Source organism: Myotis davidii, unplaced genomic scaffold (genome assembly GCF_000327345.1).
Source record: "Myotis davidii unplaced genomic scaffold, ASM32734v1 scaffold187, whole genome shotgun sequence".
Lineage (NCBI taxonomy): Eukaryota > Metazoa > Chordata > Mammalia > Chiroptera > Vespertilionidae > Myotis > Myotis davidii.
Genome location: NW_006383018.1, coordinates 6,086,223 through 6,113,439, shown reverse-complemented (window position 1 = coordinate 6,113,439; position 27,217 = coordinate 6,086,223). Strand labels below are relative to the sequence as shown.

The 27,217-nt window shown below is 39.0% G+C and overlaps 1 protein-coding gene across 4 annotated transcripts in view; it reads right to left on the bottom strand.

The window, feature by feature from the left end:
* DYNC1I1 (dynein, cytoplasmic 1, intermediate chain 1) overlaps nt 1-27,217 on the bottom strand; it is a 245,306-nt gene that overhangs the window by 209,254 nt on the left and 8,835 nt on the right. The window contains exons 3-5 of one of the 4 annotated variants that reach the window (XM_006779241.1): nt 26,628-26,718; nt 12,555-12,614; nt 1,897-2,012 (exon numbers count right to left, since the gene is read on the bottom strand). In XM_006779241.1, coding sequence (XP_006779304.1) covers nt 1,897-2,012; nt 12,555-12,614; nt 26,628-26,718 — 267 coding nt within the window. Of the gene's footprint in view, nt 1-1,896; nt 2,013-12,554; nt 12,615-26,627; nt 26,770-27,217 lie in introns of all 4 variants that reach the window. The other 3 variants (XM_006779240.2, XM_006779242.2, XM_006779243.2) reach the window with 3 other exon arrangements.

Here is a 27,217-nt window from a genome sequence, read left to right as displayed (position 1 = left end):
CCAAATCTAAAGCTCTTCCTGTCTAAACTCTTCGGGGATTGTTTCCATGTCTAGAGCAACAGCAGCTAGTTTTGAATTCAAGTCTGTATTGTGGAATCTGAACCACTGACACACCCATCACCACAAAACACTCTAAGAGTCTTGTTAACAAAACAGAGCAGACTTCTGCCAATATCTAAGGAATAAATGCCTTCTCTCCCGCTGCTTGGACCGCAGCGTAATGAGGGCTCCCAAGCTCTCTCTGCAGTCATAAAATGAATGCACCGGCTTTTCCTTTTGATGTGCCCAGTTTAAAAGTTTAGAGTGGATGCCTGTTCATCCTTAATTTATCTTCCCTGGTAAGTATTTCTGTACCTTTCCCAATATCTGAAGCCTACACATTAAAAAAACAAGAGTTCACTCTTTCTCTGATTTCAGTTGTATAACTTTATATTATGAGTCAAATTTGGGGCTAGGTAAACATACCTCAGGCTACAGCCTGCAAATACCTCTGGCAGTAAATGAACTCAAACAAATGTTTGGGTTGGGTGGTGAGGCTGTTTTTTTAATGAATCTTCCCAATCTGCTGGACACCCAAGGATAGACTAGATGGGCTCCCCAAGACTTTTCTAACTTTGTCTTTCCTGCCACATTAATATACAGGTCTTACATTTGTTGCAGTGGTTTAACATTTCACCACCAGAGGGAGCTACTTGTTTGCATCTAAAAACTTTCAATATCAGACTTGAAAAATGGAGTCCCTGTTACCAAAGAATCACCCAGGAAAGGTTCTCAGAAGGCCTGTAGGCATCAATTTCACTTTGCTTTTGACATCATGTGTTTAAAACCGAAATTGAAAAACTCTGTAGCTTGCACAAACCAAACTGCACTGATTTATGTATTTCCTGTAAACCATGCAGGAAATAGGAACCATTTTTCATTCTCACAGCTTTTGTACAGTATTGACTACATAACAACAGTAAAACCAGAATTCTAGCACACCAAACAGCAAAAACAATATAAAGAAAAAAAAAGAAAAGAAAAAAAAAAGAATGTGCTTGCCTCTAACAATATTGCTGTTCTCGAGCAATGCAATCTGTGCTTATCCTATTGTAAGTACATACGGGTCCCTCTTCTGCTTTGGTGTAAATTTTTACTCCCAGGGAGCATTCTGATTTATCAGCTTTAACTGCTCTTATTCATATATATAAATATTTTTTATCCACCGAGATTTGAATGCAAATTTTCCACTCGATGTTTCTGGTATGTATGAAGGAGCGTGAATTCAATTCCCATGCACCTCTGATAAGCTTGCATTTGTAAAGCTTTTTAAATAATGGTAAGAAACTATGTGTTGTCTTCTGAATTGGCAAAGCAAATCAGCGGTCAGCAAAGCTTTTCTGTAAAGCAGCAGATTACAGTAAAGAATTTTTGGCTCTGTGAGCCATAAATTCTCTGTCACAGCTACTCAACTTTACCATAGTAGCCAAAAAGCAACCATATCAACATGCACAACTGGGCGTGGCTGTGTTCCAAAACACTATTTTGAGGAACAGGTGGTAGACTATAGTTGGCGGACTCCTGCAAATGATGCACCTTAATGTACACACTCTTCGTATTGATAACATTCAGAACAGTTTCTATTATATCACCCTTTGATGATCCCCCCTGCCTCCCACACAGTTTTGATAAAGTGGGAATCTCACTAAGTTATCCATGTTAAAGTTCATGGGTCCCTTGGAAGAGAACCACTGGATTCCCTCTCTAGAGACAAAGAAGACTTAAGCGTTGGCATGTCGTTAAGTTAGTGACCTGTAAAGGTCTCGTATGGTAAACTATGAAATCAACAAGAAGGATGGGCCTCCCTGGCAATTCCTCCAGAGATAATATTTAAAGTAAACAAAAGACATAGTTCACCTTCAGACTGATGTGTAGCCAGAGGAGTCTGGGTCTCCTTGGAGTAGGATACTACTTCCCGGGGCAGGAAATCCACCTGGGTAACCTTCGACACTCCCAGTTTGTGTAGTCTCCGCCTATAAGTAACAAAGTACACATGCTTAGAGAGGGAAACCATTCCATGCAGAAGAGCTATCAGTACTAAAACAAAGGATTACATCAAACCCCCAATACCCTCAGTTTCCAGTACAAGGGTCAGGGTAAGCCAGTAGAACGGACCTTCGAGACACTTGGGTTCTTGGCCCACTTTGGCCCTAATTTGCTGGGTGATGTCAGATGGGACCCTCATGCTGACTCGTTGGTTTTTCTATCTATAAAACAAAGGTTTTGGTCCAGCTCAGGTAAGACCCCTTCCATTGTGAGCATCTCTGAATTTGCTTGATTTAAATTCATAAAGGGAATTTTCATTTGTAATATAAAATTCTAGTCTCTTAGGTAAAAGGGACAAAAGAAAAATATGCTTCTCAAATGTAAAGAAAAGAGAGATGGAGTAACATGTTCTCTGTGACAACAATAAGAAGATATTCCAAGGGGGAGTATAACACCTTTCATTTCTCCAGAAAAGTAACTAACACAGAACAGCATGTGAATCTGTTTAAAGACTCCCTGATGTAGCACAGAGGAGTGAAGAGGCCACTGGCTAACAGTGATAAAGTTCTACCTTGGAATTCCCAAATGAACTGTGACCATGTAAAAAATAATGTCTGAATATTTATGTAGCACTTGAAGAGTTTTCAGATGTCTTTCACCTCTATGAGGTGTATGGGCAAATGTTATCATCACCTCCAGCTTATAGATGAGGAACTTAAGAAACACTGTCGGCCTGAATCCTGGTCTGTGCTTTTCCTACTAAAACCTAACTCCTACCTAAGGCTCTCAATGGTGATTTCTGAGTTACTGCAAAAGCCTGAAGTGCCTCCTGAATCACCCAGGAAACATACAATCATGGAGGCAGAACAGTCTGGTGGCCACATACACAAACACTAGCCACACCACCTAGCTGTGTGTGTGACCATGAACAAGTTATCTAACCGCTCTCGGCCTCAGTTTCCTCATCCGTAAAATGGAGATATTACTAGCACTTACTATTAGGATGGTTATGGGTAATGTATATGAACCACATACATATTACGTAAAAATTATGTATACATATATACATAATTTACAGACATAGCTTATGACAGTTTCTAGAACAATATTTTTGCATATACATTTAGTATTAATATTGAACATATCCTATTATATTTCTTAAAAATGTACAGGTAGACAGTATGTGTGTAAAAGACAGAGGGAAAAAGAGAAAGACGAAATAATAATTTATCCCAAATCACACATTTCTAGCTCTCTAGAACTAGTGGAAGCACGCTCTGTTCACATTATTGTTTTTAATTATTACTAGCAGATGGCACAGGCTCACTGCATTTATTTTTTAGTAGCAGTCATAATAAAATGAAAGAACATGCATAGCACAGCCAGGAATTTCTATGCACAATTTCCCAAGCATTCTTGGGAAACACAAACTTCCTCTTTTCTATGAGCTACTGAAACAACTGAGGTAAGATCTCAGATGCACACAAAGTAGACACAAACAAACCACGGCTGGCTGGGAGAGCAAGCCCGGCTGGCTGTCTCTGCAGGCCCAATGAGCATGACTGCAGCCCAAGCCACGTGGGCCTATTCACCCAGAAGCCTGGACCAGAGTGTAAAGGAGGGTCAGGCTGGGTCCCCAGCCCTCCATGCAGCCTCCCGCAAAAGAATTAGAAAACACTTTGTTTTAGTAACTGTGTCAACACTTTACATATATTATCTTGTTTTATTCTTATTTTTAAAATTTTACATCATATTCCAATTTTACAGATTATAAAACATCACTGAGCCTAAGTTTTCTCATTTGCTCAAAATGGCAAAGGCATTGACAGACCTAGGCCTTGGCTCTGTCCAACACTACCAAGGACCATGTTTTTAAAAACTGTATTGTTGACCTTGTTCTCCTGCTTTTTCCTGATGCCTTATGATCATCCACTGATTGAGGCACACTCTTACAACACAATAAAGTAGAGGTCCAAGCACATGCCCATTTTATAATCATGAGAAAGGATTCTTGGGAAGCAGCCAGGCGTAGATTATCAGGACACACTGAAAGGATCATGCTTCCAAGGTAAGTACCATACAATGGTTCCCAGCCCTAGCCAGTATACCTTTTCTGGAGAAATGCCTAATTCAAATTTGTTGCCCATTTTAAAATTGGGTTATTTGTCTTTTATTGCTGAGTTGTAAGAGACTTTCATATATTTTGGATACTAGACCCTTAGCAGACATATGACTTGCAAATATTTTATCCCATTCTGTGGGTTGTCTTTTCACTTTCTTGATGGTGTCCTTTGAGGTACTTAAGTCTTAAATTTAATGAAATCAATTTATCTATATTTTCATTGGTTGCTTATGCTTTTGGTGTCATATCTAAGAAACCATTGCCTAATTTAAGATCATGAATTTACACCTATGTCTTCTCCAAAGTTTTAGCTCTGACATTTAGTCTTTGATCTATTTGTTAGTTAATTTTGCATATGGAGTGAAGTAGGGGTATAATTTCATTCTTTTGCATGTGGATATTCAGTTGGCTTATGCTTAATTTTTCTTACTCTTCAGAGGCAAAATTGACCTTGGGAGCTAAGAAAGGTTTTTGTAATGAACATCAACCCTCATTGATGCCCATTGGCCCCAACCAGTAACCAATTCTGACCCTGGGAGAAGGGTTCAAGAGGGACTGCATCACCTAAAAGCTTCCCAAGGCACATGAAAGAGAACCTGAGCGTGTCTTCACCATGGTCATAAGCATCATCAAATGCCTCCTGAGTTGGTTAGATACAGTGCAACTCAAACTGCTCTAATTTCAGACCACAGTTAATTATATACAATAAGGTAAGTGAATAAAACTGCATAAACACTGCTGTACTATCTCCATTATCAGAGAACTGGCTTCAGGTAGCGAAAACTTTAAGCAAGGTGGTTGCCATGAGAACTTCACGGAACCATCAGCTAATCCTCTGTTACTGAGCCTGACATTAGTAGAATTTTGTTTAATGTCATTGTGCAGGAGCCTCTGTGAAGACATAGCAAAGCCAGAATAGAAGTATACCTCAAGCATCTGAGAAACTTCAACTATTAGAAATTGTAAATCACAGAAGACCCTCAATATTGGTCTTTGAATAAAATCTCAACGTGTTCAATGAGTGGAAATCAAAATGTTGAGGATATATTGGCTAGACCTGGTGGCAGGAGTGAAGTGTGGGTAAATAAGTACAGATTCAGGAACTTGTGTCAGAAGCCAAGAAATCAAAAGGGGTCATTGTAATAACGGGCAGCCTCTAGAGCACAGAAGGGACCTGGAAGTCAAACAGATGAAACCAGGAACAGATGTTCCCAGAGACAAAGAGTTATTTGGCCAGATGCCAAAGTAGGCCAAAGGCAAGGAATAAAAGAATGTCTGCAATGGGCCCAGATTCAATCCTGCTGGGTTTTATGCCTAATTATTTGCATATGACTATTTCATCCCTAAGATACATTAGTGGTACTACCAGAGATATTTTTTCCGTGTGCTACTTACAAATTTCTGAGGTTTCTCAAAGAAGAGGCCCCTAAAACCGAGAGAGTGATAATGATACCATTTTCTTCCTTGTCCAGAAATCCTCTACGTACCTACCATGTTCTTGACAACTGGCCTACATCAGCCAACATTATTATCAGCAACCTTAAACAATTTTTGAAGCCCAGCACAATGCTGGATGCTTATAACATGGGGAGATTGAGGAAACCAAACATAAACATTAAAAAGCAAACAAGAATGAGAGGTAGCAAATAAAAAGAGCCAACATGAGAATTCACAAAGTAAGTGGGACAGGAGAGTCTAATGGGAAAATTATTATGTGTCTGGGGAAACAAAGCAAGTTTCACTGGGAATAGAGGCATGATGTGAGTCTTGAAAGACAGGCAGGACTCAGTCAAATGGAAAGGACTGAGGAGGGCATTCTGGGGAGGGAGCTCTGTAATCTAAAGATCAAATTCATATTTTATGCTCGAGAGACCAGTTTTTCAGGATGGAAGTTTTAAGTTGAGGAACAGTGGGAGATAAAATTAGAGAGGTACACTGAGGCCAGATGACTGGAGAACTTCAAATCGCAGGCTAAAGAATTTGGACTTGACCCTGTGGACAACGGGGAATTACTAAAGGTGACTAAGAAACTGACAGCTTCAAAGAAACATTTAAAATATATTAGTATAACAACTGTGTGAAGAATGGAATCAAAATCTCCTTGTTTGACAAATGAGCAAGCAGAGATTACGTGTGGGACTTTAGAAACTGAGTGTGGAGAAAAGGGGGAATTGAGAAAGAATCTACAAGCCAAGGGTGGGTGGGTTCAGTAACTACACAGAGAATCCAGGCAAAGGATTAATTCAAAGGAGACAATCTAATAGATGATTTCAGGGTTTGTGACCGACTGTCTATCCAATGTGGAGACTTGGTCCAGGGTGATGAGAAAGCACTCACAGGTGACATCACTGGGAATACAAAGGAAATGCTGTAGTTTGGTGACTGGACAAGAATTAAGGGTAGACCTTAGCAATTCACTTGGTATGGGAGGTAAAGAAAAAAATAACAGACTAGAGATTATTTCAAGATTCCATACCGTATGGGAAGAAAAGCGAGTGGCGTAACTGGAAGACATAGGGGAATCCATAGAAAGTTCTGCTTTGGGGTAAAAATGAGTATGTCAGTGGGTGAGTTTGTGGTAAGGAGTTTTCCAATTGTATGAGATGTAAGAAAAAAGCTCAGAAAGAAGACAAAACAGAAAGTGTAGCCCTGGGAGCCACTCGCTGAGAGTCATGTGAGATAATGCTGCATCCATAAGAAAAGAGAATATAGGGAGCTAAGGGCATGGAAACCCTTGCAGTATGTAAGAGGTGTTCAAAAAAGATAAAAGGTTATTTCGTCTTCTAACACCATACGCTAGTGTAATTAGGTGTCAAGGCGTGACATCTCAAGGACTGATGTCTAGAGTTGGGAATGGGACACCACCAGAGGAAAGGGGGCCTGGGCCCCGCACAGAGGAAGTGAGCCTGGCGTGGCAGCCCCCACCACACTAGATTACCATCTCTGTTCAGAGTGGGTGTTTTCCTCCAAGGATTGAGATGCAGCGTGATGGGTGACCTTTTCTGATTACATCAAGAAGGATGAGTTTCCATTTTCTATGTTCACAGTTTTAAAAATCATCTAAGGAAGTATTTATTTCGCTTCCATGATATTTACTGCTTACTGTGCAGAGATATTAGTTTGGCAGCTAAAGTATTTTTCCTGAACAGAAGCAAATATCAAGTCTGGCTCAGTCTACAGGTATAGCCAAAGGCTTTGCTTTGACTTTCACAGCACAAGTAAATCTTCCGGGAAGAGAGACGAGTCAAAAGTCATGGTTATAATAGAGCTTGACAGCATTGGTGAAGGGTGTACTATCAAGTTCCCACTTCACACAAAAAATTAAAAATTCAGAATTATCAGGACAGAAGGTTCCGAAGTTTTCTCAAATATCAGTACATACAAACACCAATAATACAGAAATTTTATAAGAATGGCCTTTTATTGAATTGATATTTATTAAAACCCTCCTATAGAAGTTTTAACATAAACTATAACATTATTGAATTCAAGACATTGAGTATGAAAGTATAAGCATTCATCCTTACCGACTGGCTATATGCATTTTTCTGAAGTAGAATAAAAAAAGGAATATATCTGTTTAATCCAGTTGCTAGTGTGGAACAAAAAATATCCCATAACTGCTTTTACAAGATTCTTGAGGGCAGAAAAAAAGATAGGCTCTGAGCAGTTTCTCAATAAATGTTTGCAGACTGAACACATGAGTATTTTAAGAGGTGGGCAAAGTGCTTTCTCTCACTCTCATGACAAAATTTTGATTGGATCTGTTAAAAACAATTTTATTGAAGTTTTTCATAAATTTGTTATATATTTACAGATTCTAAGATGCATTTACCATTATATTTTGATATAGACACACACACACACACACACACACACACACACACACACACACACACACACTATGAGATGCTGTTCCATATTTCCATTTCTGTAGAAAGTTCGATTAGGTGTTATTGAAGAGTCAAAGATTCAGTTTGCTCAAGAACACAACCCACATCATTCTCAGGAAAACACTTCCCATGGGCATTGTAACATGGGAAACCTTATAAATTCATTCAAACCAGAGATCAAAGCATAATACATAAGAACATTTGACAAAACTTGGAGAATTAGCCAAAAGAAGGCTACTTCATCAACAGCCAATGAGCTATTACTATTCTGTTAGGCAAATGGAAATAACTTTACAACATAAAAAGACTCTAGAACTACCCGATTTTCTCAAACACCTATCACCATCTTGAAGAACATGTGTTTTTCTAGTACCTTTACAGAGAACCAAATACTGATTCTTTGAGAAGGGCAATAAAATCAATAAACATCTAGCCATTCTTATCCGGAGAAAAAGTCAGACAAAATTTACCAATATCAGGAGTGAGAGAGGTAACTATATATAAAGATCATGTAGATATTTAAAAGATAAGTGATTACATACACAATTTTAGGCCAATGAATTTACAAATGGAGAAGAAATGGACATATTACTTGAAAAACACAAAGTTCACTCAGAAAAAAAATAGATAACTGCAATAGCTCCATTACTATTACAGCTATTGAATTTGTATTTTTAAAACCTTCCTCACAATAAAATTCCAAATCCAAATGGTTTCACAGGTAAATTGTATCCTAACAAATATTTAAGGAATAATTGAACATTGAAATTATGTCAACAGCATGACTCATAAAAGAAAAAATTTGTAAACTGGAATTTGTCAAAATTAAAAGTGTCTTAAAGGCTATTGAAATAATGAAAATGATAAGTCACAGACTGGGAGAAAATATTTATAAATTATATATCAAATAAAGGATTGTATACCAAATGTATAAAGAACTCTCAAAACTCCAGAAGTAATGAGAGTCAAACAATCAAATTAAAAACAACAGGGCAAAAGATTTAAGTTGGCATTTCATCTAAGAAAAATTCAAATAGGAAATGCACACATAGGTATTCAACAGTAGTCACTAGGTAAATGCAAATCAAAACTACAATGTGATACCATTACACTCTTTTACTAGTGGTTTAAAACATGTTTTAATTCCAAAATAAGCATTGTCAAGAATGGGGAGGAACGGAGGCTCTCATACACTGCTGGTGAGAATGTGTAAAGGTGAAAAGAGTTGGAGAGCGTTTTCAGTTAAATGTACATCCACTATATAATTCAGCCATTCTACTTGGTGTTATTTATGACCTCCCTCTCCCCACAAAAAAAAAGAAAAGCATATGTCCATAAAAAAAAATGAAGTTTTATTTTTAAAGGGAAAAAAATGGAAGTAACCCAAATGCACATCAAAAAGTGACTGGAGCTGAAACCGGTTTGGCTCAGTGGATGGAGCGTCGGCCTGCGGACTGAAGGGTCCAGGTTCAATTCTGGTCAAAGGCATGTACCTTGGTTGCGGGCACATCCCCAGTAGGAGGTGTGCAGGAGGCAGCTGATCGATGTTTCTCTCTCATCGATGTTTCTAACTCTCTATCTCTCTCCCTTCCTCTCTGTAAAAAATCAATAAAAAAAAAGTGACTGGATAAATCAATAGTGGTCTATCCATACAAGAAAATACCACTCAGTAATAAAAAGGAATGACCTACTGATACACAGGGAATCTCGAAATAATTGTTCCAAATGAAAGAAGTCAAAAGAATAACTATTGCATGATTTCATTCCTATGACATTCTAGATATTTAAACTAATATATACTGACCACAGAAAGCAGATCAGTTGTTTGAGGGGATGGGGAGAAGCAGGAGTGAGGATTACAAAGGGGCGTGGGCAGCTTTTGGGGATGATGAATATGCTCATTATCTTGATGGTGGTGATGGTTTCATGGCTGTGTTTACATTAAAACTTATCTATTTGAATATTTTAATGTGTGTGGTTTCTTATGTCAATTATACTCAGAAAAGCTATCTTTTAAAAAAGTCAAGTGACAGAGCAAGCTATATCCAATTCCATGGCCAGGATCAAGAAGAGAAAATAAAATTGCCTCTAGAAAAATCGTGGAGCCTGAAGTATATTTCATAAAAGTATGTATGAGAACAAACTTTTTCTGTATATAAGTACTACCGAAAAGGAAAATTTTTCCTTAAATCACTATTTGAAATTGCAACATGGCTAAATAATCTCCTCTCTCAAATATTCTGAATGCTCCTTCCAAACTGTCTAAGATAAGCTACCCGGTGAACAGGAAGTCTCATATCTGTCTCTCTCTGACTCACTAGGTCCACTTGGAATTAAAATGTGGGAGGCAAGGTGGGAGCCACAGATATGCCATCTCCACAGAAAGAGTCACAAGTTTTCATCTGCATAGTTAACTGAGCTTTTGCTTGGAAAACAGATAAAAATGGGAAAATTCCTAACTGTTCCACATCAGCAAGTGTAATGTAGCAATGCCACAATCTGTCTGAAAATCTGTTCATATGAGGGCATAAGGCAGAGTCCCTGCCAGTGCCATCCTCATTTTCTCAAGCACAATAATATACTGAAGAACTGCACTCTGAAGTTCCCCCGAACCATAACATACCATTGTTTCTCTGCTCAATTTAAGCCGTATTTCTTGGCTATTTAAATAATATGAATTTAAATACTGGTATAATACAATGAACTATATAACTAAATTGCCAAAAAGTTTGTAATATTTTTAAAAAATAATATATCATCAGTTACCTAAAGTGTTAAAATGTTTCCTTGGTCTAGCAGCATTGTGAGTCGGCCAAGAACTTCTGCATATACAAAGGGACATGGGCTGACTGCTTTGAACCTAATATGCAAATATCCCTTCAAGTTCCTCGTATACCTACAGTAGGCACTGACATTGATAGAAACCCATGGATATGTGCCCCTAAATCTCAGCAACCCAAAATAAATAAGTAAATAAATAGCCACTTTGGAATTCATTGAGTTCTATTTAGAAAGAAAATAAATAGTTGTTTCATAAAATACTGAAATAAGATATGTTATTGACATATTAAGGTAACCTAGTGTTGTGTTGGTAAATGTTTAATAACTGGCTTGGAGAAAAGGGAGCAAGCCCTGGTTTGTAGCATTTGCCAATTTTTGTGGTGTAAATACTCCACCATGACAGATTTCAAGCTAATTTCACTGAATGCAAAGTGAGGAAGAGAAGCACCAGTCTGAGCTTGAGCATGAGCTGGTACAAGCATCCCACTGGAAACATGTCATGTATGATCATAGCTAACTTCAATCCTATAAGAGAAGTTAATCAAATTTCTGGGTTATACATGTGTGTTTTATTTTTTATTGAGTACTAATTGACATAACATTCTATTAATATCAGGTGTGCAAAGTAATGATTCCATATTTGTATGTACTACAAAATGAGCACCACAATAAGTCCAGCTTACATCCATCACTAGATTTGTTACAATTTTTTTCTTGTGACGAGAGCTTTCATGATCCACTCTCCTAGTGACTTTTAAATATGCAATACAGCATTATTAACTACATTCATGCTGCACATGACATCCCCGTGACTTATTCATTTCATAAATGGAAGTTTGTACCTTATGGGCCCCTTCACCCATTTTGGCAACTGCCAACCTTTTCTCTTAGGCAACCACCAATCTATGTTTTTATATCCATGAGCTCATTTTTTATTTTAGATTCCGCATATAAATGAGATCAAATGGTATTTATCTTTTTCTGTCTGACTTATTTCACTTAGCATAATGTCCTCAAGGTCCTTCCATATTGTTCCAAATGGCAAGATTTCATTTTTTATGGCTTAAGAATATTCTATTGTACATATATACCACATTTTCATTCTGAAGCTATCTTTTAACCTGTGGCAATACATTTTCATCTGAAAAAAGATATGATATTTAGGATGTAGAAGACATTACCCATCATTAAATATTTGCGATTTCTTAATATTGAAGAAATCAACAAATGCATTTTCCTTAATAGGACTCTTTCTATGTTCATACTCAATTCAAATTAAATGCTTATTGTAAGTGTCCAAAAAAGTGAAAAGGAAAAGAAACCAAACACACAACATTTTAGTACTGATTTTAACAAAAAATTAACTTAAGGACACTTGTTAGTAAAGGGGGAGGATGGTTAAGATAAATTCAAACGAATTTTCCATTGCAGAACTTGTGTGCCCCACCTCGAAATAGAGGTGTGGGTGCATGTTTGTATTTTTTTAGAGCGGGAAGTGTTATTTGGCAATAATATAAATTAAGGAGGGGGATCAAAAGCCACCTTTTTGTGGTATTTTCCACAAAGAGGGACTTTCTCCAAAGCTTAACTTTAGAAGGCAAACAGAAGGAAATAAACTCATCAAACTGGAAGTTCAACAGAAGGGGAGAAACAAGAGCAGCAACAGCACCGGCATTTCAACACAACTGTAGCAAAGAAATAATCAAAGGAGTAACAAAAGAGCAGACATATACCCAAGTTCTGAGTCTGACTGCAACTGGAGCACTGAGGGGTCTGTGTCCCACTGCAGGGTCCTAATCGTGCAGCACAAAGGAAAAAGAACACAGAGAATTAACAGAAGGGGAGGGGAACAGACCGAACCGAACCGTGTCATTCATCAAGGCAATGGCATGTACAATGCATACACAGAACATCTCCCACTTCGCCCCTCCCCTCCCCCCAGCCCTCTCAGTGCAAGCAAGACCCAGTAAATATCAAGTGACAAGCGAAAGCAAGAAGCCAGCCTTTCCTTGGAACGTCTGTTTGATGCTGGAAGTTAGGTTTGTTTTCAAGGAAGGAAGCTCAGAGCTAAATATTCAAACTCCACACAAGCCCACCTTTTTGTTTGTTTGTTTGTTTTGCTGTTCCTTATTGAAGCCTGATTGATTCGAACATGCAGCCAACTTATCTCTAACACCCCAGGGCCCATCGACAGCTGGGAGCACCAGGCATCTCCCACGCAGAGAAGAGAACCAAATGAAAAAGTGCAAATGGGCCAGAGCAGGAGCATCTGGGGAGGTCAGGCCAGATGGGGCGTGGCTGCAGGGCCCGTTGACTAAATGGCTTCCTCGGGTCAGTGATTGCAAAGATGATGCATTGGGTTTCAAGGCCCATGGGTAGTGTGGTGTTTTTTTTATTTATATATCACACCAAGATGGTCACCAACCATATCAATTGTCTCTAAGATGTCAGGGATATCTTACTCTTTTAAGTACTCCACAAGCAACAGCACCAAGTATCCACAGTTACCCAGGCCTTCATTTCTCCTTTGAAATAAGGGATAAAGAGCTTTTCTATCAAGAGGGTGCGCACAAGGACCTCACACAGGCAGGTCCTCTCCATTCCCTGCACAGAAGCAGTTGCAGGTGAATCAGGAGGGAGGTTATCAGGTAGATAACTGACGCACAGCAGGGACTTTGGATCAGACGTCTGGGATTCACATTTGGCCTCCGCGATTTACCAGCTGGTGACACTGGACATGCCGCTTGTGTCCCGAACTTCCCTACCCTTTTGTTTCCTCCAAGTGCGGCCCCCACACCAAAAGGATGAGCATCTCTTGGGCACTTGTTGGAAACACAGAGACTCCGCTCTCACCCTGGACTCACTGACTCCGCACTACAGGGTAAGGTTCCAGGCGATTCCTGGGCGCCTGGAAGTTTGAGGAGCCCTGCTCCGTTTTCCTGTTAAGATTTACCGTGGCTTCTGGGACGGTGGCCTGCAGCTATCTTCAAAACTCATCTCTACCCACTGTGCCCCTCCCTCACGGTGTCCGCCTTGTGTCCTGTGTCCTTCCTGATGTTCTTCCCGCAAAGAGCTGAGCAGCTCACGCCTTTGCTTCATCCATGTCTTGGCTCAAATGTTACCCATTCCGAGAGGTTTTCTTCTTCCACCGCCCTTTCTCCAGCAGCACTTCCTTGTCACACTACCCCTTACCTTTTCCTGCTTTACTTTCTTCATAGCACTTATATTTACCTATGATTTGATTATACACCAGTTTACTGTTTACTTTGATCTGTTTTAGCCTTATAATGGCAGGGTGGCTATATCCTTAGATCAGGGGTCCTCAAACTTTTTAAACAGGGGGCCAGTCACTGTCCCTCAGACCGTTGGAGGGCCAGACTATAGTTTAAAAAAAAAACTATGAACAAATTCCTATGCACACAGCGGTGGCAAAAACACCCGGCGGGCCAGATAAATGTTTTCGGCGGGCCACCTGTGTTCCATGGGCCATAGTTTGAGGAGCCCTGCCTTAGATTATGGGGCTATGCCTAGCACTGTGTCTGGTATCTATGCTTATAGAATATAGCATTAGTTGAATAAATGGATACATGCATGGATAGATGCATGGATGGATGGATGGATGGATAGATGGATGGATGAACTCTCTCAGTTCTTCTACAGAGATACAAAAAATTATAATAAAGCACAAAGCATATGATAAACAATAGCTGCTCTTACTACAACCACATATCTACTACCAAATATTTCTTTGAGCCAGTGATCTACGTGACAGATCCAGGAGACACAAATGCTGCCAATCTGTGAACCTCATTTGAGAATCAAGGTCTGGACTTAGAAAGTGGCTGGCAAACATTGACATGAATCAGAATGGCCTGGAGGGCTTCCTAAAAATACAGAATGCTGACCTCCAACTCCAGAAATTCTGACTCCGTAGACCTGGAGTGGGGCCCGAGAATTTATATTTTAACAAGTTCCCAGGAAATGCTTATGGCTGACCCTGAAACCACCTTTAGAAAATGAGTGGGCTCGACTATTGCTTTCATTAGTCAGCAGAAAGAAAGCATCACTGTTGCTCAACTATGTCAGCATCTAAACCTGTGATTAACTCAAGCCTGGCCCAAGGCCCAGGCCACTTTCACACCAATTAAATCAGAAAGTGTGGGGCAGGACCCAAGCATCCATATTTTTGAAAACTCCCTAAGTGATTCTAATAATGTAGGCACCGGTGAGTAGCCATGCTCTGGACCCATTCTCTGCTCAAGAAAAGCAGCCCTTCCTGGTTCTGGACACTCATTCCTTCCACTTGTTTCAAACAGATGTAATGGGATCCATTACAGTGATTCATGTTTCCATTCACAATCTCTGGGGATCAAACCTTTTATCTTTAAGGGCATTTTTTTTTTTTTGGCTCTACTAGACAGAACAGCTGCCTCTGGCTCTGGCTGACTGTGAGAAGCATCCCCTCCTAAGAGTTGGAATCAGCTATTTTGCCCTCAATTTGCCTTGAGGTTTCTGATGGAATGACCTTTATTGACCTTTTCCACTTCTCCCAGGCAGGTGAAGAATGCAGCAGACCCCAGGTGGTTGTGCTGTTCTGCTGCTTATCTGACAGCTCACCTGAACGCATTGTACCGGTCAGCAGTACAAATGATGATTCCATCAGAATCATCCCCTAAGTCCACAGTTTAGCAGTCTGGAGTTTGCACTTACTCAGCCAGAACAAAAAGGGGTCCATGTAACTCACTCACCACGATCCTGCCCCCACAGTCACACACTATTATTACCCAGTAAAAGCAATCCTAGCTACTGTCAGTAACGAGCAGTAGGTAAGTAGTCAGCCAAGGATGCTATCAAGCGTCCTGGTTTTATTTTGTCTTCATTGTTCCCGTTACTACCTGTGGGGTGTTCAGACTTGGGGAAAATGCACTTTTTCTTTGAAAAAAAACTTAAAGCCAATACATTAAGTGAGCAAAGGTTGTTTGTGTTCCCAAGGGTAGCCTAGGAAGTTGGGTTAAACGTTTGCTGATTTCCTTCTGTGCAAGCTTGCAGAAAACCGCCCCTGTAATGGCAGCACCTTGGAGAGGGCCACGCCTGGGTCAGGGGTGGGAGGTTTGTGCTCTGGACACTGCTGAACTCTGCCCATAGGAAAGTCTTCCGTCCTCAGCCAATGAGGATGCAGGCAGGCCTGGAGGCCCTCTAAGGACCTTTCTGCCCGATTTTTTAAAAAGCATCAGATGACTATTAAACTGTTTTTCAGCTTTCTTCCTCCAAATTACTATACTTTTATTTAACCAATTGACATCAGTCTTGCTTTCCAACCATCTTATCAAGTTACGGTGTGATTGAAAATAAAATGATGGTTTCCCCACAGCTTCTTGGGCAGTTTGAAATCTTACCAGGTAGTGTATGTTTAAAATGAAAGAAGTAGTGAAACTGTAAGTAAAGACATGTGAACATAACATACTAGCACAACATGTTTTCACATAGAAATCACCCTGCTTACTATAGTTTTCAGTTGTAGTTTTCAGTCATTTCTAGAATGGACCAGTCAATGCATGCAGGGAGAGGATATTTTTTATGAAAACATTCATTTACTTACTCAAAAAAATACCTTTTAAAGGGATAATATGTAAAATATTATTATTATTCAGTATTAAAAGAGTTCTTAAGGCGTCTGCCAGTCTCATGGAGAGATAAAACATACACAAATATTTTAGCAAGATAAGGCAGAAAGTAAAACATGCCGTATAAGTGGCCCCACAGGTGTGCTTGGGACATGGAACTTGCACCTAAGAATCTTGCATTTTAGTAGAAGAATAGACATGAATATTTATACCTGGTGGTATACTGATAACATGTGCAAGGAAGAAAGTTGTTTTCATCACTTGCGCAGCACCTGGCACAATTTAAAGCTTCCATCAATATTAGCTGAAAAATTAACTAAATGCCATAAGAAAGAGAGACAATGACAGTCATCATTTCTTTTCCATGGTTATTGACTCTGTGCCGGTCAGCCAGGTGTTGGACTGTACTTTCATCACCCTTTGGAAGACAGAGCAGGGAGATACCCTTTCCTGAAAAGATCAGAGATTCCACTCGACTTGGTGTTTGAAGGAAGGGATAGGATCTGGACATAAACTCATTACCATCAGTGCCTAGTTTATTGGGTTTAGGTGGCTAAGTTAGTCTAAGTGGCCTAATAAGACTCCATTTGCGATGCCATTTTACCAATTTATCATGAGAACAATACCTGCCTGCACAGCAATCACACAACCTGACAGCTTCTCTCCTTGAAGGCCAGCTTCCTGGGAAGCCGGATGGCCACAGTGTCTTCGAAATCAGAACAAATAAAGCTGAATGTTTAACTACTACAGCTTCTCCCTGCTCTACCTCCCCACCCACCCCCCACATCTACATCTTTCAGGAAGGCCAGACACACCCCCTCACTGCTGCCAGCCTCCAATTTCCCGGATTCCTGGGATGACCAAGCCAACCCTTTCTGAGTGATGTAGGTTCTTTAACTGTGCAATCAGATTTGGTCTAGCGCTCCTCTTTGGGAGACCATCCAGCTTTATTTGCTTATTGTGAAGAGTTGCATTTTTCTGCACTGGTCAGTCTTAGTTACTTCGTAGGTTAACTCTCTGAGGGGGTAAGGGAGGATCTCTGATCTCTTTCATAGGGACCCTGCTGTTAGCACAGATCCCGAATAACCCAGTAATTCCTTATCTACTCTGGACTAAGGGGCACTGTCATGGTTCTGTGGTCCCACAAATAGATTGCACCTGCCAATTAAGGCCACATTCCCAAGTCTGTTTCAAAATACTAGGCACATAAGTTTTCCATGCCACGGAAAATAATCATTCACTTATTTAGCTCTAATCATGCTACACAACATAGCTTGTGTTATCTCATCTAAAAAGGCCCACCATGTAACAGTTAGTTTACAATTTGGGGGGGCAATTTGATTGTCGATACATCTTTAAAGAATAGCAAAAACATTCTGGCCACTTTGCTGTGCATCTGAAACTGATATAAAATGGTGTTAAATGTAAACTGTAGCTGAAAAATAATTTTTTTTAAAAAAAACAGATAAAACTACTTCAGAATAAAAGAATAGGCAAAACATCAAAAGTTTTCAAATTAGTAGTAACCTACTAAGAGACTAACAAAACTTTATATTTTAAACTTTCTACCAATTCATCTGTCCAACTTCTTATAAAATTCTCCCTTCATTGGCTCATTTTATCTGCTCAGTTTCAGATAAGGTAAAATTTCAAAAAACAAAAACATTGCCTAGCCAACTGTTGAAAGTATAACAGGAGTAAAACCCGTGATATCTGGGTTGCATGGACCTTGCTCTGATGACTTAACTTCTTCCTGTTCACCACAGCCAAGTTGGTGGTTTCCATTCTTCTTCGCATTGTTATTAGACCTCAGAGTAGAAAGCCTTCAAATTCTTCCCTCAAGAATATCTTTGCTCTTACCCTTTGTGGGTTTTGCTATAAGAAAGAGATATACTTGGAAGGCAGTACTCTGTCGTTTGCTAATGCTAACAGTCAGCATGACTGAGGCACTGTTATACACTGCTGGTGGCATTTAAAGTCAGTACAGTTCTCCTGGAAACCAATATGCCAAAATGTAGCAGGAATCATAAACACAATAAACTCTGAGACTGGTTTTACTTCCAGAAACTCAACTTATGGAAATAAACCATCACAAGCAATAATAGTAGTAACAAAAATGATGGTGGTGATGACGTTGATCATGACTACGACAACTCCAAACCATCAAATCCCATGCCCAGTTTTGGCAGGGTCCTTATTCCCTTATTCTTTCCATCCCCACAAAGCAGGCATTCCCCAATCATGGTGGCTTCTCCCTCACTTCCATCTTCTGCACAAATAATACCAAAGTCCTCATCACCGTTGATCTCCAAGTCCTACTTTATTACATGACTTTTGGACGTGTCCATCTGTACACCAGAGTCATTTTACCTTTCCTTCTCTCATCTGCCTTTTATTTCCTTTTCTACTCCCAAAACTCTAGTGTCAGTCCTTTTTATTAGAGCAATGGTTTCCCTAACTAGTCCTCAGATCTTAGAAGCATTAAAAAATAGTTGTGTTCCAGGCCTCACCTCAGACCTGTGAGGTAGGTGCCTGTATTTTTAACAAGCTATTAAGTAAAAATTCTTCACATTAGCACCAGGGAAAGCAGCCAGGGATCTCAACTATCTCAAAAGTCATACTTGTCTCCCAAATTCTGATCTCTTTAGACACTTCCCCCTTAACATGAATTTTAAAACCCATACCTCCCGCACCCTTTACCTTTGTTTATGCCTTTCCCATCATCTGAAATGCCCTTTCTCCCTTCTCTACCTGTCCAAAACATGTACATTCTTCAAGGCCCATCTCAAATGGCTTGTTCTCTAAATATATCTGTCCTAGATAGCCACATTCAAAAATAACTTGATTTCTATACAACGATAAAGAAATCCCTATGTCTCTTATTCCACAGTTCTCTTTTTTTAAAAAAAAAAAAATTTCTTGATTTCAGAGAGGAAGGGAGAGGGAGAGAGAGATAGAAACATCAATGATGAGAGGGAATCGTTGATCAGCTGCCTCCTGCACGCCCCACACTGGGGACTGAGCCCACAACCCAGGCATGCGCCGTGACTGGGAATCGAACCATCACCTCCTGGTTCATAGGTGGATGCTCAACCACTGAGCCATGCCAGCCGGGCTCCACAGCTGTCTTTGCCAATCTACAATCCACTTAACCTCAATAGTAGCCCTGTATCAGGCTTTCAGACCAAGTCTGAAAAAGGTATGCAGGAGGTAATGATCACTGTTGCAAAGCCCAGAGCCTCAGCAGTGAGCCAAACACACTGCTAGTCCCATTCTGTCTTGTAGCTTTGAGCCCAGTAACTGGATTTCTGACTCGTTTCTGTGAGGAAATCCTCGCCTTGTACCTCAGTCTTATAACTACCGCCCATAGTTCTCCTTGAGTCAAGTCCACCTTCAGGCAACTTTTCCAGCAACCTTGAACTTCCTTGCTTTTATCTTTGTCCTCATCCCTCCACTCATCCTACACCCATCCCACCCAATTTTTTGCAATCTGTACATACACATAAGTATGTATGTAAGACACGTAAATGTGCACACACACACTCACAAGTCAATGGACATTTACCAAGAATCTAATATGTGTTAAGACTCTGTGTAGGGTACTAACGAATCAAAATCACCTGTCCCACATGAATACAAATTAATTATAGATAATTTGGAAATAATGGTTTATGATATTATTGCTTATGAGTATAAATATTTGAGAGCTGTAACTTCCTTACATTTCCTTAAATGGCTTCAAATTAAATCTGTCCATTTACTGGAATAAGGCTCTTTAGAAGTAAGAAGAATTCCTATCTTTATATCCCTGTTAGGTTTAACATTTAACATTTAACATTTGTTGTGTGTGTTGCACACAGTAAATTCTCAATTATTTATTGAATGAATACATGAATGAATAAATGAATGCTCTTCACTTGCCCTTTTGCAGATGGGTAAGTGTGAGGGAAGTTAATTCCCAAAGAAATAGTTTTTATTTTATTTATTTAAAAATGAAAGAGTAGCCCTAGCTGGTTTGGCTTAATGGATAGAACATTGGCCTGTGGACTGAAGGGTCCCCAGTTTGATTCTGATCAAGGGCACTTGCCCAGGTTGCAGGCTTGATCCCCAGTAGGGGGTGTGCAGGAGGCAGCCAATCAATGATTCTTTCTCATCATTGATGTTTCTACTTCTCTCTCCCTTTCCCCTCCTTTCTGAAATCAATAAAAAAATACGTATTTTTTTAAAAAATGAAAGAGTAAAGCAGGGCATGTCTGCCTGACCCTCCTAAGCTCTACCAAGCCACTTAAAAGGAACTCAGTGTTGTACTGCATGATGTCACCACACGGTCCCAGTAGAATTTTCAGACTTATTTCCACATTGAATAAGGGAAGACTGTCTTTAAAATGCTGAGCATAGGCTGGTTTGTGCTGAGAAAAAAATAGACAAAGTCCAGCTCTCTTCTCCATCAAATGAACTTAGCAGCTTTAGGTACATTAGGTAGTCCCTGAAGCAAATGCAACGCTTGGAACCCGACTTTTCACATTATTCTTCTCCTCTTTAAGGTGGAGAGACAGCTTGAAGGCAGAATAGTGAGTTCCCTTGAGTCCCACAGTTTCTCTGTCAAACAAATCACTAGTCCCTAATCAGATGAAGAAAACAGCTTGGGCCAAAGTGAGCACAGTGCCCAATAGAAAACCTCCAGCCAATGTCATCCTCAAATCTATTTCCTAAATGCCATTTCCAAAAGCATAATATGGACATTTAAAAATTCATCATATTACTCAATCTGTCACTGTCATTAATTAAGGATGGCATTTAATTAATGAGTTAATGTTTTACTTCCCAACCTTAATTTATTTCCTTACTTAGGACTGGCAATGATGATGATAAAGATTTTCTGATGTTGGGAATAAAACCCCGATAGTGCAACAAATATTTATACCAATAAATCCTTTTTTTAAAAGACTTTTTATTAACTTACTGTATGAGAATCTCACCTGTTGCCTAGCATTAAAGCCCTAACATGGTATAGGCCACACTGAGCCACACAGGAAGTCCATCGGAGTGGAATTCAGAAAGAAATGTAAGACTTCCCATCAGAGAGCTGCTGTCAAGCAAACCTTTTCTTGAAGAAAGCTCAACAACCCCTTTGCTAAAAGAGATGCTTCATGTGTTGCTATGACCACATGGGTATACACAGTGCACTCTCTGGAAGACAGAGTGATATCAAAAACGTTTAACTAATCAGGCAACGTGCTGCATGAAGAGAAAACCCCACAGTGTATATTTTATTCTAATTTCCAGAGACTGACTTTTTACCAGCCTTGGATCAGTGATATTGGTCTCTCTGGAGTCAATGAGCTGGTGGCATCCTGTTGACTTCTCTTTATATGATGATAATTTAAAGAATTTTATATATAAAAAATTGTTATAGTCTTAAATTTCCTTCAAGGTTTTACATTATTTTATTGTATTTCTTCACTTTTACTAAAACCTTATTGTCCTACCTTTAACCTTTGGTTCATCAGAGTACCTTAGAAGATAGTGATGTTTCCACCAAAAAAAGGGTCAAAAGTTCCGTGCAGGTGTATACTTATAGAGCCAGAGAATCCTATGGACAAAGATGAAAGCCCAAGGATTTTCTCTTGGACATTAAACCCATGTGGCCTCTTAGCATGTTTTTCTCCACTGGAATCACTGAGTAAAGAAAGGGTAACCAGCCCAAATGGTGTGGCTCAGTGGTAGAGCATCGACCTATGAACCAAGAGGTCGTGGTTTGATTCCCAGTCAGGGTACATCCCCAGGTTGCAGCTCAATCCCCAGTGTGGGGCATGCTGGAGGCAGCCCACCAATGATTTTCTCTCATCATTGATATTCCTCTCTCTCACTTCCTCTTCCTTCCTCTCTGAAATCAATAAAAATATATATATTTTTAAAGAAAGGGTAACCAGATACCACCAGCACAAATTGACCATGAACAAATTATTCTCATTTCCTTATTTGAGAGCTCACTAGATGGTGGTCAGGGAAAGGCAGAGTTTATCAAATATCTGAATTTTACCAAAGTATTCTGTCAACATGAAATGTAATATTTACTGTATGAGGCCAAATGTATACACTGAACAGAAGAGATCTGCAGACATCTGTACCTTCGTCCCAGGCTCTAATCTGGAAGATACATGAAACTGAAAGCCTGAGCAGCATCTGATCTATTTCTTTTGTACCTTTGTTCCCCTATTTAGGGCTTCAGAAAACATATCTTCATCTGCTACATTGAGGCCCCCTTGGGAGAGACCTCACCTTCCTAGAGAAAATCCATGGATGGATGTAAGAGTTTTGGTTAACAGGTGCTGATGGCTGGGAGGCCAGACATCAATTTTATATATAAATGGCATTATGTTGTAATTGGGGAAAAGTGAAATAGTATAAATATTAGATAAGATGAAAATGCATTAAAATGGAAAAATAGAGATGCCTGATTAGAAAAACATGTTTAACAGTTTGTATAATTTAATATAATTTATTACATACTAGAATATGTAGGTGCCAGAGGAAAACCGGTGCTGCTCTGGCCGGAGCCGCCTTCAGTCTTCGCTCCGCCGCTTCGCGCCTATGTATGCAAATTAACTGCCATCTTGGTTGGTGGTTAATTTGCATATCTCACTGATTAGCCAATTGGAGGTATAGCGAAGGTACGGTCAATTTCAATCTTTGTCTATTATTAGATAGGATATGGTGGCATATATATGTGTGCATAAGAGTTGATTCATTCAATAAATATTTATCAAATACCTACTATATGGATACAACTCAAATATCACTTACTCTCTGCCCTCAAGGAACTTGTCATGTCCTGAGAGAGAGAGATATATTCTACTAAACATGTAAGTCATTCTTCTTTAAGGGCCATAAATTACCAAATGCTTTACTCTTATGTATAAGAGGTAGGCTATTAGTTTGCGACTACTATTCATTATATTGAAAAAAATATATTTCTATTCCTAGTTTACTAAGTTTTAATATATGGGGATAGATGTTTAAATTTCTCAATTACCATTTCATTATACATTGCAATGATTTTTCCCCTCTTTGATATTTCCATATGCTGAATTATGGTAATACATTTTCCTACAATAAAATATCTTTGAATTTTTTAAACAATCCTAAATTACTCATAGCATGATATCCTTCTAATATTGTGCTGAATTCCAGTTCCATATAGTATAGTTAGGATTTTTTTATATCTATGTTTATAAGTAAAATTAGTCTTTCATATATTTTATGAATAATATTGAGCATTGTATTTTCCCAGTATAATTAACTGAGAAATGATTAATTAGTTGTGCCAAAATTGATTAAGACAATATAAAATACCACAAATGTAAATTGTAAGTGAGAAGCAGGCCATAACAGCAGAAGCAGAAATTGCAAAACAAATTGTGATACTTCAAGTTTACCAAAATTAAATCATGCTACTATAATTGAAAAATTATTATACATTCCAATTCTTTTTTTAGTCTTTTAAAATATTAAGTCAACTGCTCTTATAAATCAATAAAAGAAATTTTGTTACACTTGATTTTTTTAAAAGCACTGATTTAACCTTTTCTTTATAACAGGGATAGCTTGCATGCCAGTTTGTAAATTAACCACTTATAGGGATTATATAAGAAATGTTTACCAATTTGACTCTGTAAAGAACATTTCAATTTTGGTTTGAAATATTGGCAAATGAATGACAGAATTTATGTGCACCTGTAGGACCAGATGTGTTAATTTGATCTGTAAGTTATCTTCTGAAAGATTTTCCATTTTTCAGAGTCCAAATTCCACACAAAGTCAAATTTATGACTACAGAGTTATATGCTTAGGAATTACCACGCTCTTTCCCCAGTCTCATGTTTTATGAAGTGCTAATCGTAATTGTTTCAGAGATGTTTCTTCTAAGGAAAACACATTCCAAGTGGGATTTTAACAACAAATATAATATTCTCCTGAAATTCGACTCTCCTATCTATTTTATGGAAGCAAAAACATAAATTTGCATGGAATTTTCCTAAGTTCAAAACAAGGGCAAGATTTACTAAGCTATTCCTCATGCCTTCTCTTCAAGCAAATTTTGTGCTTAGTTTTTCTGAAAAACCATCATTTCCTCAATGCCAATTTTCTTGCCTTCCTATGAAACCTACACTTAGCAAGGAATTTAATCACTGACTTTGAGTTGTCTACTCATTCAGGACGTTCCCATAAAGAATTGAAGCTAGTTGGAGTTTGTGTGGGATAGGCCTGGATAGCACTTTCTCCAAAGTGATTTCTTGAGTTAATAAAAAAAAATCATCTAAGGAAGGGGGAAATATGAAGAATGATGGTCTCTGAGGAGAAATTGCTGCTGTCTCCAGAATGCTAACAGCACAGGTCAGCTTTCTCTAGAAAGCTTTCAAAAGGGCTCATCAACTGTGAACTCAGTAACAGAACTTAATGCTGCTAACTGCAGCCCTTGAAGCTAAGCACTAATGGACACTACACCATCATTGCATAGAAAGAGGCAACTATATTAACATAATGATAGACTCATGAACCCACTAAGGAATGTGATTATATTGTGCCAGCTAGCTCTTACAACAATGTTAGATCTTACATAACTGTGTTATTATTACTTTTCCTTTCCCCTCAAAGACCTTTTGAAGCATTCGAAGCGAAAGATGAGAGAAGACATGTGCCGCCCCAAATCACAAAGGCAATTTGCTAAAATAAACCACAAAAACCTCTACTTTCATTCTTCTCAAATTGAAAGCAGTGGCCATTGGTTTTAAAAGGCCCTATCAAAACGAAATACATACTCAAATCTGAAACACACCAACAGGCTGATATGGGTTCAGTAATTCCAGCCTTACATGTTGGTTTCAGGAAAAAAAACAAACAAACAAACAAACAAAAAAAAACAAGAAAGAAAAAAAAACGGCCACCCTACACTTCAGACTAACACTAAACTATAATCTTTCCATAATTTTCTCTACCCAAATCGACTATATGGAGACAATGCACTTTCAGAAGACAATGCTTATTTTCTGATATGATAATGTATTTAGAGAAAAAGAAAAAATGCAAAATTTTATACCTCTCCCCCAGAAACATATATAGTAGCAAGAAATACACACAGGTACACAGGGTTAATGGTCACAAGTTGCCAACCCTCAGGCCAAATCTGGCCCACAACTACTTCTAACAAAGTCATGGCCATTTAACATTTAGGAGATTATTGCACAAATACTTGAATTTTTAGCTTCTCGTGGAAAATGGAAAGATGTGAAAAACTGGGTCCATATTCCCACATAAGCTCAATCAGCCTGAGCTCTGAGGAGACCATCCGGCCTTTATAAACAAGGAGCTTGCTAACCAGTTGCCACAGGTCCTCTGGCCCCACTCACATCACCTGCCTATGTGCACCTGCATGTGGGAATCCTGGTGAAAGCAACTGCATTAAGAAAGTCATCAGGACTCTACAGATATCAATGAGCCTTCTCCTTGCCCTCTTCACATCTCTACCTTTTGGATATCCTTTCGGGGGGTTCAATTAGAGAATGTCTAGATCTGTTTTCAGAAGTTATATAATCTTCCAGGAGCCACAGGGTAATAAAAAAATTGGCAAATTGACTCACAAAACAGAGCAGTGAACCTTGGTGATCATCATAATTAGTAACAACAATGGAAACACTTTGGGGACTGAGTTCTCAAATTAGTCGACTCTAGTAAGAAAACAAAAAGATGCTTGGAACATGAACCTCAGGTTTAGAACACCTCAGTGGTCTAGTCACGAAGATTCTCATGCAAACCAACACGGGAGGAGAATAATGAGAACCCAGGTATACATTCCATTTGCCGGGGGTCCTTCCCTGCTTTCTTTTAGACCCGAGCTAATGGCTATGTCTGTGGCTGTTAAACAACACACAGGCGTTAATTAGCTCACTCAAGGACGGATTACATATAAGTTTATAATTCCTACTGTTCAAAATCATTGCTGTATGAATAAAATAGCAAGCCACCATAAAGTGAAACATAAAATGATTGAGTATACAGGTGCATGCACACATGCACATTTAATAATACACGACCTAGAATGGCTTTTAGGCCTTTTTTTTGGGGGTGGGGGGAGAGTATTACTGACATCCACCATGGCCTTTGTAAAGGGACAATTCTTACCTTGTTAATGGTCCCAGGTCGCCCGAGTCTTGGCTTCCAGCTTCACTGGGAGTGCTCACTGATTTCGAGGAGGGAGACATAGGGGTTGGGACTAAATAATGAAAATAACAGGTATCCCATGTTAAAAAATGCAGCGACTGCACTGGGGAAGAGCAGTGTCAGACAAATCAAAACAAATGGACCCAAATTAAAGTGGTTGTATGGCCAAGAAAAATTGAGATGGGGTATGGAAAACAAAACAAAAAAAGGAAAGAAAAGGAAGAAAGTCAAGTGAATTTTTTATATTTTGGAAATGAAAGTTTGAAATGAATTTAGACAGAATTAACTTGGGGATTCTAAGGCCATGTCCACCTTAACAAAGTAAAATGGAGAATCAAAATAGTGATCCAGATAATTCAAGTCAAAGATCTCTCTAGTATGAACTATCCAGATAATTCTAATTCTCCACTTTATTTTGTTAGTATAGATGTGACCTATTAAAAAATAAAGTGGAGTGTCTGTAAAACTTTACCAGATGATGAAATAAGTGATTCTGGAGCATTTAAGTCAGCGGTTCTCAACCTGTGGGTCGTGACCCATTTGGCGGTTGA